This window comes from Macrobrachium nipponense, chromosome 42, assembly GCF_015104395.2.
Source record: "Macrobrachium nipponense isolate FS-2020 chromosome 42, ASM1510439v2, whole genome shotgun sequence".
Classification (NCBI taxonomy): domain Eukaryota; kingdom Metazoa; phylum Arthropoda; class Malacostraca; order Decapoda; family Palaemonidae; genus Macrobrachium; species Macrobrachium nipponense.
This window is the reverse complement of record NC_061103.1, coordinates 49,017,566-49,034,546: the sequence shown is the minus strand read 5'-3', so window position 1 is coordinate 49,034,546 and position 16,981 is coordinate 49,017,566. Positions and strand designations below refer to the sequence as shown.

General features: G+C 47.0%; 1 protein-coding gene across 1 annotated transcript in view; it reads right to left on the bottom strand.

The window, feature by feature from the left end:
* The window catches only part of LOC135213373 (vacuolar fusion protein CCZ1 homolog), a 221,391-nt gene extending 204,625 nt beyond the window's left edge, over positions 1-16,766 (bottom strand). Inside the window, exons 1-2 of the mRNA XM_064247352.1 lie at positions 16,728-16,766; positions 12,204-12,301 (exon numbers count right to left, since the gene is read on the bottom strand). Coding sequence (XP_064103422.1) covers positions 12,204-12,301; positions 16,728-16,766 — 137 coding nt within the window. The remainder of the gene's footprint in view (positions 1-12,203; positions 12,302-16,727) is intronic.
* Between the last annotated feature and the right edge of the window lie 215 nt (positions 16,767-16,981).

Here is a 16,981-nt window from a genome sequence, read left to right as displayed (position 1 = left end):
CCCTTCTCCACATCCTGGCAACATAGTCTCCACATTTGATATGCAGTGAAGCTGTCTTTTCACAGGAGGGAGGAAAGCACAGTCAAGTTTTTTCACATTTTTGAGAGATGTTGCTTTCCCTCTACAGTCAGTTACCTTCAGGAAAGCTTTATAGTACCAGTACAGTGTTCCATCCATATTCGCGGGGGATGCATAACAGACGCCCCCATGAATAGCTAGAACCCAAAATACAGTAATACCCCAAATTTATGAGATTCAATTTGCACGAATTCACAATAGCACGAACTTTTCATTGGAACCTAACTAATTATCATACTTGAGTTCTTCACAACAGCTCGAACATTTGTGAACCTTCCAGAAACACTGCAAAACCCTGCAAAAGTGTTTATATTTAATCTATTATGCAAATCTTTAAGTTTTAAAGCTTTTGTGTATAAAATATTTATTAAAAATATATTATTTTATTTTCATACATGCATAAATATGCAGTTAGTGCATATACACACTTTTTTATAAGATGTGATACCCACTCATAAAGTTACTGCACTTTTCAAAGACGATATCCCTTTAGAAACTTTGTTTAATTTTTGAAGTATGTACTAATATAATACAATTAGTATGTGTTCATGCTTTTAAGTGTAAAATTGGTAAGGAGATTTTGTGTATGCTATTTATAATTTTTTTAAATAATACAAAGGCAGTAGGTAATTCAAGTGTTAGTCACTATATAAGAACTCCATGATCAAACTAGTAAAATGTCAGAGTTGTCGTTCTGTGAAAATTAGTTTCTTAGCCTCAGAGATAAGTGCTGGTACAATCTGTATGTAGTACTGTTACGTAATTACAGCACATACAGTTACTGTACTTTCAGATGTGATCCCATTTGCACTTTTTAAAGATGATACCCCTCCAGAGTTTTACCTCTCACTCTCTCTCTCTCTCTCTCTCTCTCATAGTTAGCTCGCACACTAAATCATGATTTTAAACTGATTTAATTTTACCTTCACCCTCTGCAAACATTACTTATATACATACATATCTTCTTTATTTTATTGGATTGTGTGACTTCGTTATGACTGCCTTATGAAGTTTACCTAGTGATGCAAAGAAACTTTAACTCTGACAGAAAAAAAATGGCATCCCATGAATTAGGGGTATCGTTAGTATACGTACGAAAGTGGATATGTACTATGTACATAGTAGTTACTGTAACTATATCTATGCCAACCAGTTATTCCTTTTTTATGGGTAATGTATTAAACTAACTTTTAAATCAAATTACAGTAACTTTAATTTCATTTAAATGTTAGCCTAATACTTAGGGAGCATGATTAGGATCATATTTAGTGTTCAAACTCTAGAAGTAAGCATTTTTTAGCAATTTCAAAGACCGTGCCAAACTTACGTGAAATTTCCCCTTGCGCATTGGGGTCTGGAACCTAACCTCATGTAAGTTCGAGGTATTAATGGAGTTGAAACCCCTGTAAAAATGCTTAAAACTGTCTTATTTTGTACAGTTTTATCACAAAAAGTGCATTTTATGATGAAATTAAAACAAAAACAGGAATTAGTGGATATTTCTTGTAGAAAAACACCGCGAATATGTGAATTTCCTGCAAATAATGGGGGTATATATTCCACAGAAAAATTCGCGAATATGTGATTCCGCGAATCCAGAGTCTGCGAATATGGGAGGTTCACTGTATTCATTGATGTTATTGCCTGAGTACCCATACATACTGTAGATGAACTCTGTGACTCCCTCAGTGTCCTGCTTGTCTGATGCTAGGTAAAAGCAGAGGTAAACTCACAGCCAGTTAAGGTGTAAAAACCAAAAAGGGCATCTGTTAGACCATCATGATTTTTTTCCACCGCTTGAGAAATTAAACTGAGTTCATGAGGAATATTTTTACCACAATTTCAGCCTTGTGTTTTTAACTCTGAAAATAGTGGAAATAAACCTCTGATGGATTGCAAAGCTGCTGACAGGCAGAAAGCCAGAGATAAATTTGCTGGCATTGGTCATTCTGAGTTCATGGGATCCCAGCGAAGGTTTTATGAAAGCTTCAGGCATATGTTCCTCACTTGGAATAAACGTGAATTTGAATCCCCCTTTGGAAGCTGCTGACAGATATAAAGCCAGCACTGACATTTTGCTGGCATTGCTCATTCTGTGTTCAGGAGACTCCAAGCAAGGTTTGGGAGTTTCAAACATGTTTTTTACTCTGACTAAAAAAAAAAAAAAATTTTTCTTTTATTTAAGATTTTTACAGTTCACTTTTTATACCTAAGCCAGAGTTCTCATCCAACAGCAATACATTTTTGAGATTTTATGGGTCGGCACTACTTATCTAGGGGGTCAAACATTTTGTGTTCAAAACTTGGAATGAACACTATGGGCTGCTGGTTTACTCATAGTTTCCTACCAATCCGGTAATCCGAAGTTTGAATCCCGGCTCGGCCAATGCGGAATCAGAGGAATTTATTACTGGTGAGAGAAATTCATTCTCGTATTAATGTGGTTCAGATCCACAATAAAACTGTAGGTCCCCATTGCTAGGTAACCAACTGGTTCCTAGCCACGTAAAAATATCTAATCCTTCAGGCTATCCCTAGGAGAGCTGCTAGTAATCTAAGTGGGTCTGGTAAAACTAAGATATACTTAACTTACTCATGGTTTCAAGATATCATTGAAAAAAAACAATAAAACTTATTTGATAATTGAAAATTTCAGCATTCTAATGTGAAATTGAAATTCTAATGATATAAATGTAGTCATGTACCCAAAACACTCAAAATCTCAAGTGCTTGATGGTTGCATATATTTCAGTTTTCCGTACTAGTTTTTAATTTTCACACTAATAGATTTTTCATTCAAGTGTTAAATGACTTGTTACCCAAGCTCTAGGCATAATATAAGCAAATTAGCTATTTTTTGTAGTTTAGGAAGCAATGGAATTTGAATAAATGTTTAAAAATAAAAAATAAAAAATCGGCCTGTTTTTTTCAGGTTTTATGAAAAAAAAGTTTCCAAATAAGTTATTTATTAAAAAAACCACAGGTTGCAGCCCTACTGGCACCCTTGACCAACCTCACAGAGACAGAGCCTCCATCAGGTTAGCAAAGCCATGGGCGGTTGTCAACCTGTCTTGACAACGTACTCACACGCTGTGCAGCGTGGACTTGCTCACATGAATATGGGCAAAAACTCTCTACAATCATGTCACAACCCTCCAACAAGCTGAAACTTCTACAGGAAAGGCGGGAGGATAGAGGGCTTCCTCTTACATGGGCTGTCACTTTCACAAGCCTCTGAAAAGGAGGAAGGAAGAATGAACGAACACCTGCACAGACAGTTCTCGCATGCTCACGCTCACACTAGCTTTACTGGCAAGAGATCCCTAATCAATGGAACAGGCACCATGGGCTGTCTAACTGGTCTGGCTAGCCAGGCTGGTACTGGTACCCCTGGGTACCAGGGAACCCTCAGTTGGTCACACCATGCCAAAAGCAATGGTTGCAGAGATGCTCGCAGCACTACTAAAGTGAGTCCTGTCGGTTCTATCCACAGAAGAGGACCAACCCCTGCAGGGAAAGTAGGACATAGCAGCCTTCCTCTCCTTCCACCCAAAGATTTTGGAAAAGGTAGGAGAGGAGGAGGTAGAAATACTCCAGGATACCCATCACTACCAAGAAACCCAATCCATCAATAGCAGATGAGCTGCATAACCAGGTGGCATGTGTCCCTCTCTATGCACCCAAAAGAGTCGCAAAGATGGGCTGGAGAGAAGGGGAAAAGAGCTCCGGTTGCCACAGTCATCTGACCAAGGAAGGTCAGGGAAACCAGCAGCTCACTGGATACCTGCCAACCAGCTCCCGCCCCCCACCAAAACTCGATTCAAGAGCAAAAATTCAGGAATCTTACAGGCCTCATGAACAAGTTGCACGAACCATTTTCCGTGCAATCCCATAATTATTATTATTATATTAAATCTAGTTTAGCAGACCACTGAGCTGACTCTCAGCCCTCATAGGGCTGTCCCAAAGGACTTAGAATAAAAATGCCAGGTCTATCCTGAGGCCAATAATTTGAGGCCAAATAGGTCACTTCGGTATGAAGCTGAATAATTAAAATTAAAAACGGCACAAAGGCATATGCTTTCATACTGGAACACACACAATATGACAATTTGTCGAAAATTGCATTTTTCCTAACTATACAAACCTGAGGTCCTTTAACAATAGGAAGGTAACTAGCGGCAGCTGGGACGGTCTAAGCTTCGAACAAGGGAGAGGAACGGTAGTTAACTGCTTGTCCGATCGTGCGCGCGCCCGCGCCGAGAGGTGAAGAATCACTTTTGCTTTAGGCCATGCAAAAAGTTGCAGAGTGAGGGGTGGCATGAGGTGGGACTATATGTAAAGGACCTCAGGTTTGTATAGTTAGGGAAAAAATGCAATTTTCGACAAATTGTCATTTGTTCCGATACGTATAATACAAACCCTCGGTCCTTTAACAATAGGAAGACTCACCTTCTTGGTGGGAGGAATCTGAGTCTTTTTGGTGAACAGACTGGTGTTCGTCCAACCCTGGAGTGCCTCCCTGTCGTAACGAGCAAGGGAGGGATCCAAACCTCTGGTCCCGATTGATCGGGGTGTTGCACCGCAGGATCAATGGTCAGACCTCTGGGCCAAGTACTAAGAGAGAGGCAAGCGTATCTCTTCGTACCAGCAAGCAAGAACTTGTTCCTGTTTGCAAGAGACAATCATAAAATGATGGGTTGTCTCAAATTGGCATCCACTTCCTCCCCCTTGTTGGAGGAAGTGGTGGATATTTACTCCTATCCCTACTGAAAAGGGATAGGATGGTGCTCTATTGAGTAGCTCACCTGCATCTCGTCCTTACCCAGCAGTGACGACCGTGTCCCTCTACCCAGAGGTAGAGGGAAGAAAAAGATGGGAAGAGGAGCCAGTCACACTCTCATTCCTCATCCATTCTTACGGTCACACCAGGACTCGATGCTGTTCAGCCTGCGAGGGTCTGGGTTAACTACACAACGTGTTGAGCAACCACCACGGTTCCCAAGGAAAAAGATCCAAGGAACTGTGGGGCAATATCCTGAAGGTAGAAGGTAGGTGCATGCAGTCCGGTTGGGACCAGGCGCCTGCCTTCATTACCTGCGCACGGAGAAGTTCTTGCGGAACGCAGAGAGAGAATGATGAAGAGGCGTCCACACTCATCCTGGGTGTCGAGTTTCTTCAGACAGCACCGTCGCGCCTTCACAGGACAAAGCAGCATAGCCTTCGTATCGGAGGCGGTGAAGTCCATTAGGGAGGGTATTGTGAAGGACTCGAACCAATCGTCAGTTACCGAAGGGTCCGAGTCTTCGCTACGAAGATCGGTACGAAATCGAGCGTCACAAATCCCCATCCCTTTGTGCTTGACTTCTCAAGAGAAGTCATGCAGTTACCTAAGACGAAAAGAAGGGCATAGTCGTATGACCTATCCCTCTTCTCGACTTTGGTTATGTACAGTACTCATACTGACAAGCTATTAAGACGAAGTAATGATTGCTCTGGAACAACCGAACTAAGTCCACAGCATAGTTCGTAACTGACTCGGGCGCTCTGACAGCTGCGACTGATGGTTCGGAATCAGTAGAGGCAAGTTGTCCAAGCATCCGGGTAAGTCACGTGCCACCTTCGCCCTTTAAAGAGTTATGCTGAGAGACCAAACAAATAAAATATTTGTTTTAGTCAACCCCGATGCCGGACGGCGCGGCGATGATTCTCTTAATGCATAAGCTCAAAAGGCGAAAGTCAATTGCCTTCAAAAGACCGAGGTCCCTGATGGCAAGAAAATCTCATAGAACGTTGAATCTCAGCTTAAGGAGAAACAACACTATGTGACGTTGAAGACGAAGGTAGGCAATGAATGCAACCTACGTCTTCCAGCTGAATCGAGAGAAGGAATCTCAAGATTCTAAACCTGTGCTTACAAATGACTGAAAAACGCTAACCGCCATTTCATTGCTGTCCGTTGTGCAATGAAAAGCGGGGCGTTCTTCAGTAATGAAACACAGGGGACGCCGCTTGAAGAACTGCTTTCTCATGGGCTGAACGTTTTGGAGTAGAGCTGGCAGGTGTGGGAGTAGGCGATGTCTTTCAATACATCTGCTAATCCGGGGTGAACAATGAACAATTGCACACCTCCGAATACAGGATATTTTGAGGACAAACTCAGATTCCGCAAAAATCATTTGCATTATCGAGATACGATGCAGCAAGAGACTATTACAGAATTCTGTTACCGTGCGGTAAACAGAAAGATGAGAGTCGAATAGATATCTCTGTTTAAAATTCTCGCAATACCGAAGACGATGAATACTAGCGTCACAGCAGTAGATGGTCATTCATGTATGCGAGAATCCCCGTTAATCAGAGACTTAAGTCCGTGATTGTTGGGCAGAGATATGGTTGGTATTCAATCAAAAGCAGGTGAGAAAGACATAACCAACCGTCCATCTCAAAGCGGCAGCTGTACTGAAATGCCTCGGGCAATTCAATACGCAGTTAGGCTGTTCGCTGACTCGTCATCCTGAGTTGCCAAGTAATCCTTTCCACGAAGGAATGCGTTCGGCTAGAACTACCGAGCATAAAAAGATATGCTCGAGCAATTATATTTATGCGAAACGAATTTCGGTAAATATAAAAGCTTAAATGGTGTTGTTGTGAACACAACATAAGTATATAAAATTGAAAACTGGAAACCCTCCACTGGGGATGGTTGCAGGCAACCCCGAGTTGCAGTTGCAATTAGAATTACTTTTCGTCTAAGTCCGCAATCCGTAGAATAACCAGGATATGCGCCTACCCCTCGGACCATTCAACTGCTTAGCAGAATCATGTCGCGAGGTTAATATACGTAGTATATAGTTTGTAGGATTCTGAACAAACGATCTCCATCCTAAATTCTTTCCTTCAAGAAACACAAAATAAGGATTGGAGATCGACACCTTCGGTCTCTATCAAAGAGAGTGAAGAAGTCTTCCTCGAAGGAAAGCTTCAATGGTGAACAGAATACTAAGACGATAGTTCAACGCCAAACTGGATATTCCCGTCCGTTCTTCTCTATTCCAGGTTGGTCGCCTATTGTGAGATAGTCTTCTTTCAGCAGCAGTCTTCTTCCTAATGCTAGAAATTCCAGGAATTCGAGCATAGGCAGAGGTTCCCGATTATCGTGTAACATATCGGGGATTCTCGTCTCGCTCACTTTGGACCGTGGTCTCGCCTAAGTGTTTGGAGATCGTAAGAAACTCTAACACTCTGAATGCGCTAGAATTCCGTAGAAATCTAAGCAGTCTGCGAAACCCCCACCGAATTCGTCAAACGATATCGGCTGGTGGTCCTCTCGATTCCCGTAGAAATCGAGAATGGGGCAGGATCCCTCCTCAACGACCGGGGCTTACGTCAGGTAGTGGACCCGAAGGTCCCCCCGGTAGTGCAGTCCCCAGCGTGGAATCCTACAGAGAAATCTCTGTAGGATCCCTCCCCTTTCCCTCGTAGCCGTAAGGAGAGAGGGAATGGGGGAGGAATTGGATACTCGCTCGCCTTCCCAGTGGAACTAGCAGTTGGAGAAGAAAAGGAGCAGCCATCGCCTTGCGGCGATGGCCTCTCAGAGTCTGGGAAAACGTATCGTCAGGAGAAAAGTTTTCCCGAGGAGGGTTACGAACTCTCACTGTAGGTAAGGGTCTGCCGCCACTGTGAACGTCGTCTGGGTGGGGCTGATCGACACCTGACAGGAGAGAGCCGATACCAGTCCTCCGAACTCATTCCAGTCCTCGTCGAGGTCGAAACCTCTCAGGAGGACCGAAGGAGTATTTAAATACGGTGTCCGAAGACACGTAGAAACGCCGCTGTCGCAGTAGAGGAGGTGGAAGTAGCTTGATCGACCGGCCAGAACTGAGAGAGCCTTCTTGTCCGGAGACGATTGACTCTGGTTCAAGACAGAATCGGCAAGCTCCGATCGCGGCAAACCCCACCGTCGGTTTGGGTTCCCTCTCGGGCCCCAAAAACGACTCGAGCAGAGACATGGGCTCTGCTGGTGGGAGCGGCGATCCTTCCCCCAGGTCGTTGTGCTGACGAATCAGTGCAATAACCTGGGGCAAAGTTACTCTGAATCCTCGGAAGTTACAGCGTCTTGAGGGAGTAGGACCATCCAGTCCCTCCAACAAGAGCAGCTCCCAAGACCTCCTCCTTCAGAAGAAGGACCAGCAACAGATCCCTGACGGTTGCCTCCAATCACTTGCGCGTACGTCCTGGGCTGGTCCTAAGACCATACCTGGCACGTGCGGCGTCGTGACGGGATCGTGAGCGGCGCATCTCTCACGATCACTCCTATATACCTCGCTCTTCCTGGCGTATGCGAGGAAGTTGAAGGTATCGGAGAGACAGAATAGACGCTACCCCCCTCCCCCCCCTGACGGTCGCCTCCAATCACTTGCGCGTACGTCCTGGGTTGGTCCTAAGACCCTACGTGGCACGTGCGGCGTCGTGACGGGATCGTGAGCGGCGCACCTTCCTCACGATCACTCCTAGCTACCTCGCTCTTTCCCGGTGTAGCCCGAGGAAGTTGAAGGTAGTGGAGAGACAGACCTGACGCTCTGCAGCCGATCACCAACCCGCGGTGGGGATCGATCTGCAGGCCTGGCCGTGCCGCTCACACTGTGGCGAGCGGCTCGACTGAGCACGTCGACCCCCGGTCCCGTGCGTCAGACGAGCTGCTGCTGGTCATCGTATCCGCCCAGTCCCTGTGGGTAGCGGCGGTCAGGTGACCTGCAGAGCTCACTTTCGCGGTGAGACCGTGAGCGTCCTCGCGGCACGTCAAACCGCTGGTACCAGCCGAGGCTGGTACCGTCGGTCGAGGGGACCTGGGGGACCTCTTCCCAGCCTCAACCCGTGGCCGGTCAGAGACCGTCACGTCCACCCGAGGTGGTACCGGCTGGTCGCTGCGAGAGCGGCCGCTGGCCTGGCGAGAGTCACCTGAGCGGCTCTCGACAGTCTTCTGCTCCGTGCCTCGGTCATGACGCTGAGCGAACTCAGGCGTCTTAACTTTGGCTGCACGGTCACCCGAAGGAGACCGTACACTCGGAACTTCTCGCGGACGAGAAAACCGAGCCGGTACCTGGCTTAGCAGCAGAGCTGCCAAGACCAGGCGAGGGTGTACCAGCGGTAGCCAGCATAACCCTTGGTCCCCGTCTTCTTCTTCTTCTCAGAAGGGAGACGGGCCCCGTTCCCGAAGGAACAGGAGGACCAGCAGAAGAACCCCCCCGTCACACCGGAGTGTGACGAGCCCTTCGAAGTTCCCGAAGGAGTCTCTTAGGGGGAAAACCCGGTTACATCTGATCGCTGCGAGAGCGGCCGCTGGCCTGGCGAGAGTCACCTGAGCGGTTCTCGCCAGCCTTCTGCTCCGTGCCGTGGTCTTGGCGCCGAGCGAACTCTGGCGCCGAAACTTTGGCTGCACGGTCTCCCCGAGGGAGAGCGTACACTCGGGATCTCCCGCGAACGAGAGACCGAGCGGAACCTGGCGTAGCGGCATCGCCGCTAGCACCAGGCGAGGAAGTACCAGAGCTAACCGATACTCCTCTTGGGTCCCCGTCTATTCTCTTCCTTACGGAAGGGGAGACGGGGGCCCCGCTCCCGGAGGAGCAGGAGGACCAGCAGAAGGACCTCCCGTCCCACCGAGGTGGGACGGGCCCTTAGAAGTTCCCGAAGGAGACTTCTTAGGGGGGAGAGGCAGCCTTCTTCTTCTTCGGCTTATGGGCCTTAGAAGTCGAAGGGAAGAGGCAGCAGCAGACGAAGACGAAGATGACACCTTCCTCTTCTTCGTCACTCACGCAGGACAGTCGTCAGGTCCTCCATCCAGGCCGGAGAGTCGGGCCTATTGCCGAAGCAACACGGCCCGACTGCACCTGTCCGGACGGGACTGGGACTGGGGAAGGACACACCCAAAGGAGGACAGCATACCCAGCAGGAACAGGCGGCAGCGGTAAACACAGAAGGGACAGCCAAGCCAGTAGCGGGAACCACATCAGCGACAGGTACGGCAGGCCCAGCCATCGCCTCGTAGAATCATCGGCAGCCAGCGGGAACCTGGTACTGGCGGACCGGTCTAGGGGCGAGCTGCTGGAACAGCGGAAGTCTTGGGGCAGGCAACACGAAAGAAAACACAGGCGGGTGGCGGCATATCCCTCCTCGGTACGGCGGCGACCGGCCCTAGAAGCAGCAGACGGCGTCAACCGACACAGCATGGGGAGTGTAGACCAGCGGGGGAAGCAGCATAAGCGGCCGTGAAGGTTGTAGTTGGGGAGACCACTCCAAGGTCACCAGCCCCAGACCCTCGCTAGACGCTGCAGCAGATCGTGGATGCTAGGCACGCCCTGCAGCCGCAGTGGTCCATACTGTCCAATGTCGTCTCTCCCCGGATGTAGCACCTGCGGTAGCACAGACAGATTAGTAAGAGGGGTTCCCTCACGCACGGGGGGGGAGACATGCCCCACCCGAACGCAAGGAAGACCCCAAATACAAAATACAACGAAGAAGCTGAGCGGGGGGCAGGAAGGAAGACGAAGAATCGGATACCAAGGGAGTCGCGGGAGAGCTTTCGACGACTTCCTGGCAGACCTTCGCTTCCCCTACCACGACAGCAGTGAAAAGTAATATGAAAAATGAAACAGAATACTGCCCTTGCGATTCACTTCATAGAACTTAAAGGGGAAAAGATCAAATCCCGGGTAAGAACGGAACAAACTTGATCCAAATAATATGATGCTATCATAAAATATATATGAAAATGAAACAGAATACTAATGCACTTGCGATTTCACTTTCACAGAAAATAATCGTAAGGATCAATTCCGGGTAAGAGCGAAATTGATCCAAATTAAATTATGCAAATAAATAAATGAAAATGAAAAAGAATACTGCATTGCGAATCCAATCTTTCATTGCATTTTATCATACAAAATAAAAGGTTCGTGCCGAGCGCAATCACGCTCTCGGTAACGAACGCACAGGGCAAAAATATAATGAAAAAAGTACTATTACATTTTTTCAATTACACACTTTCGCCCAAATACATGACTCGGCGCGAGCGTCGGCACCGAGACATAATTCAAGGGTTCAATTCATGAAAAAGAGAGGAAATCGCCGCATCTACGGCGATAGCTCCATGTTGGTTCATAATTAAGTAATGAAAATGAAAACAGTGTACTTACAGTTTCATTTTCAAGTCAAACAAACCATTAGTAGAAAACACAATATAAACAAAGCATACGACGGATGAAGCGGGCAAGGGGAGGGAGAGCGATGACGAACACGTCCTTCACACCCGCGGCCGAAAGCAAAAGTGATTCTTCACCTCTCGGGCGCGCGGGCGCGCGCACGATCGGACAAGCAGTTAACTACCGTTCTCCCCTTGTTCGAAGCTTACGACCGTCCCAGCTGCCGCTAGTTACCTTCCTATTGTTAAAGGACCGAGGGTTTGTATTACGTATCGGAACAAAAATACATTTACTCATGCTTCCATATACACAGAATAAGCTGATTAGAAGGATAGGGATTTACAGTCTACTATTGCAAAAGAATGAAAAAGAAGGCACCACTTGAGGATTACCTCATCTAAGGCAAATGAAAGTCTTGCAGTCCTTTCAAATGGCCAAGTCTGATATACCTAAAGGTAAAACTATTAGTGAGTAGTAATTAGAACAAAAACAAAGATGCTACAAACACTACCACATTTCCAATGAAAACAGGCATTCATCCCAGCAAGGATAACTGATTGGAATTCCTTGCAAGCATCCCTATTTGACCAATGGATTTGAATCATAACAACACAATCAAAAACCAAAAAAGGAAAAGTTATATTCAAGTGTAGTCATCAAAAAGCTTGACCAGCAAAGTTGGGAAGAGCCCTAAGAGACATCTGAACTCCACAGCGGCCGGAAACAAAGTGGAGTGCGGACCAAAAGGTGGGCACAGTGTTCCCTACCTGTCAGTAATTAACTACCTCATCAATGTTTGAAATGTCATTTCCAATTTGTCCTTGAAGCTAAATCCTTATAACATAGCAAAGGGTTATATTTGTGTAGGAACCATTTAATGACTATTTCCATAATAAGCCATAAGCTTACAAATCGACCTGTTACCTTGAAAAGCGGGTGATGGCTTCTGCAAGTCCTATGTTTCGAACTTGTGTGTCAATATTTTGAGAAATGGGATGATAAAACAATATTTTTTCATGTTCCTGCAAAGTAAATAAATAAATAAATAAATAAATGGAATCTAAAATATCGACAATTTTAAAAGTAATATGATAGTTTTATAAGAAAAGGTTTTATATATACTTATCCAGTAATTACATATATACATATTAATTTCACTCGTCCGGCAGTTAAAATTTTGAAACTCGCAGGTCATGCTAGAATGTTTTGGGGGTAGGCGACTCATGCCAGCCCACTTTTGGGGGGAAAGAGAGGTATAATGTAGCAAAGGGCTTCAATTTGTTTATGCCCTTATGTTCATGAGACGGGAGGGAGGAGTCTGATCATGAAATTACTGGGTAAGTATAGTATACAGTCAAACATGACAATTTGTCCAAAATTGCATTTTTCCTAACTATACAAACCTGAGGTCCTTTTACAATAGGAAGGTACTAGCGGCAGCTGGATAGGTCGTAAGCTTTCGAACAAGGGGTTCGGTAGTTAACTGCTTGTCCCACAGGCGCGCGCGCGCAACTGGGAGGTAAACAAATCACTTTTGCTTTTGGCCCAAGCAAAAACTGCAGAGTGAGGGGTGGCATGAGGTGGGACTATGTGTAAAAGGACCTCAGGTTTGTATAGTTAGGAAAAATGCAATTTTCGACAAATTGTCATTTGTTCCGACACGGCATACAAACCTTCGGTCCTTTTACAATAGGAAAGACTCACTTCCTTGGTGGGAGGAATCTGAGTCTTTTGTGAACAGACTGGTGTTCGCCCCAACCTTGGAATGCCTCCCTGGTCGTAAGAGCGAGGGAGGGATCCAAGCCTCTGTCCGATTGATCGGGGTGTGCACCGCAGGATCAATGGTCAGACCTCTGGACCAAGTACTAAGAGAGAGGCAAGCGTATCTCTTCGTACCAGCAAACAAGAACAAGTTCCTATTTGCAAGAGGCAACATAAAGTTATGGTTTGTCTCTTGTGGCATCCACTTCCCCCCCCTTGTAGGAGGAAGTGGTGGATATTCGCTCCCATCCCTAGTGAAAGGGATAGGATGGGGCTCTGTCGAGTAGCTCACCTGCATCTCGTCCTTATCCAGCAAGGTGATGACCGTATCCCTCTACCCACAGGTAGAGGGGGAGAAAAAGATAGGAAGAGAAGCCAGTCACTCTCTCATTCACTTATCTATTCTTACAGTCACACCAGGACTCGATGCTGTTCAGCCTGCTAGGGTCTGGGTTAGCTACACAACGTGTTGAGCAGCCACCACGGGTCCCAAGGAAAATGATCCAAGGACCTCCGTGGGCAATATCCAAAAGGTAGAAGGAGGTGCCAGTGGTCTGGTTGTACCAGACCCCTGCCTTCAGTACCTGCGCCACGGAGAAGTTCTTGTGTAACTTGAGGGAGTGTACTTCTAGGTCATCTTGGTGCTGACGAAGAGTCTTCTCACAGGACAAAGCAGCATCTCCTTCGCATCGAAGGCGGTGAAGTCCATTAGGGAGGGGATTGTGAAGGACTCTAACGATCGTCAGGAAACCGAAGGGTTCTGAGTCTTCGCTACGAAGTTGGTACGAAATCGAGCGTCACGAATCCCATCCCCTGGATGCTTGACTTCGCAGGAAAAGTCATGCAATTACCTCAGAGGAAAAGAAGGGAATGGTCGTATGACCTATCCCTCTGCTCGACTTCGGTGATGTCCTGTACCCATACTGGTCTATCCGTCTGCAGCGAAGTGTCTCACATTCTCCTATCCCCATGCAGTGAAGTTCTTCTTTCGGTAAGTGGATAGGACACCGACACTCAATGGTGGGTGTCGATGGTATGGGTACTGTGACAAGCCGTTAGGACGAAGAAAAGATGTTTATGGAACAACCGAACTAAGTCCACAGCGAAGTTCGTAACTGACTTGGGCGCTCTGGACAGCTGCCGACTGATGCGTTCGGTAGGAGGCAAGTTGTCCAAGCACCCGAGCAAGTCACGTGACCTTCGCCTTAAAAGGTTTATGCCAAGAGACTAAACAAATAATTTGTTCGTCACCGATGCCAGAAGGCGAGGTGATGATTCTCTTAAGGCATGTGCCCAACAGGCGAAAGTCAATTGCCTTCTAGAGACCGAGGTCCCTGATGGCAAGATATCTCATAGTATAGTTGATTCTCAGCTAAGGAGAAACAACACTATGTGTCGTTGAAGACGAGGGCTGTACAGAAAATGCAACCTACGTCTTCACAGCTGAAACCGAGAGAAGGATTCTCAAGATTCTGAACCTGTGCTACAAAGACTGAGAACGCTAACCGCTATTCATTGCTGTCGGTGAGGATCGTAGTTGCAATAAAAGCGGAGCGCTTTTCAGTATGAAGCCACAGGGACTACTGCCTGAAGAACTGCTTCTCATGGGCTGAACATTTGGAAGTAGAGCCGTCAGGTCAGAGAGTAGGCGATGTCTTCTGACACATCTGTAATTCGGGGCGAACAATGAATAATGCACACCTACGAATACGAGATATTTTGAAGACAAACTCAGATGTCTGCAAAAATCATTCGCATTATCGCGGTGCGATGCAGCAGGAAGACTAGTACAGACTTCTGTTACCGTGCGGAATAAACAGAAAGATGAAAGAAGGTCCAAGAGATATCTCTGTTGAAAATTCTCGCAATGTCGAAGGCGATGAAATCGAGCGTCACAGCAGTAGATGGTCCTTCATTATTGCGAGAATCCCGTTAATCAGAGACCTAAGTCCATGATTGTTGGGTAGAGATATGGTTTCGGTAGTCAATCAAACCAGGGAGAGAGAGGACGTAACTGACCGTGCATCTCGGAGACCTAGCTGATACTGAGCTGCTATCAGGCAGTTCAATACGCAGTAGCTCTCGGTGACTCGTCATCCTGAGTTGCCAGTTAATACCCTTCCACGAAGGAAGCGTTCGGCTAGAACCATCGAGCATAAAGAATACGCTAGAGCAATTATATTTAAAACGAAACGGATTTCGGTAAATACAAAAGCTGATTTGGTGTTGTCGTGACAATACCAAGTATCTAAAATCGAAAACTGATAACTGCTGGGAGGTTGCAGGCAACCCGAGGTTGCAGTTCAATTAAGATACAATTCGTCTCGGTCACAAACTGTAGAGTTAACTACGGTATGCGCCTACCCCCCCGGACAATTCAACTGGTTAAAAGAATCATGTCGCGAGGGTAATATACGTAGTATATTTGAGGTTCTGTACCACGACCTCCATCCTAAATTCTTTTTCCTCGAGGAATGAGAATAAGGATTGGAGATCGACCGCCTTCGTTCTCTAGTCAAGAGAGTGAAGGAGAAGTCTTTCCCAAAGGAAAGCTTCAATGGTGAACAGAATACCGAAGACGATAGTTCAAGCCAAACTGGAAGTTCCCGTCCGCTTCTTCTCTATTCCAGGTTAATCGCCTACTGTGAGATACTCTTCTCAGCAGCAGTCTTCTTCCAAATGTTCTAGAAATTACAGGAATTCGAGCATAAGCGAGGTTCCCGATTATCGTGTAACAATTATCGGGGATTCTCGCTCACTTTGGACCGTGGTCTCGCCTAAGTGTTGGAGATCGTAAAAAACTCGAACACTCTTGAGTGCGCTAGAAATTCCGTAGAATTCTAAGCACTCTGCGAAACCCCACCGAATTTGTCAAACGATATCGGCTGTGGTCCTCTCGATTCCCGTAGAAATCGAGAAAGGGGCAGGATCCCTCCTCAACGACCGGGGCTTAGTCAGGTAGGAACCCGAAGGTCCCCCCGGTAGCGCAGCCCCTAACGTGGGATCTTACAGAGAAAATATCTGTAGGATCCCTCCCTTTCCCTCGTAGCCGTAAGGAGAGGGAATGGGGGAGGAATTGGATACTGGCTCGCCTTCCCAGCGGAACTAGCAGTTGGAGAAGAAAAGGAGCAGCCATCGCCTTACGGCGATGGCCTCTCAGAGCCTGGAAAACGTATCGTCAGGAGAAAACAAAACGTTTTCCCGAGGAGGGTTACGAACTCATACTGTAGGTAAGGGTCTGCCGCCACTGTGAACGTCGTCTGGGTGGGGCTGATCGACACCTGACAAGAGAGAGCCGATCACCGTCCTCCGACTCATTCCAGTCCTCGTCGAGGTCGAAACCCTCTCCTGGAGGACCGAAGGGGTATTCAAAATACGTGTCCGAAGACACGTAGAAACGCCTCTTGTCGCAGTGAGGAGGTGAAGTAGCTTGTTCGACCGGCCAGGAACTGAGAGAGCCTTCTTGTCCGGAGACGAGAGACTACCTGGTTCAAACACAGTCGGCAAGCTCGATCGCGGCAGAACCCACCGTCGATTTGGGTCCTCTCGGGCCCCACCCCCAAACGACTCGAGCCGAGACGTGCTCTGCTGGTGGGAGCGGCGATCCTTCCCCGAGGTTGTTGTGCTGACGAATCAGCGCCATAACCTCGCAAAGTTCCTCTGGATCTCGGAAGTCACAGCACTTGCCTTCAGAGTAGGACCATTAAGCCCTTCGAACAAGAGCATATTCCGAGAACCTTCCTCCTAAGAAGGGGAACAGCGACAGCCCTCTCGGTCTTCTCCATCCACTTGCGCATACGTCCTGGCCGGTCCAAGAACCGTGCCTGACACGTAGGGCGTCGTGGTGGGATCATGAGGGGCGCACCCTCACGATCACTCCTCAATACCTCGCTCACCTCCCGGTGTAACCCGAGTGTATAGATATTTAATGTTATGCTGTA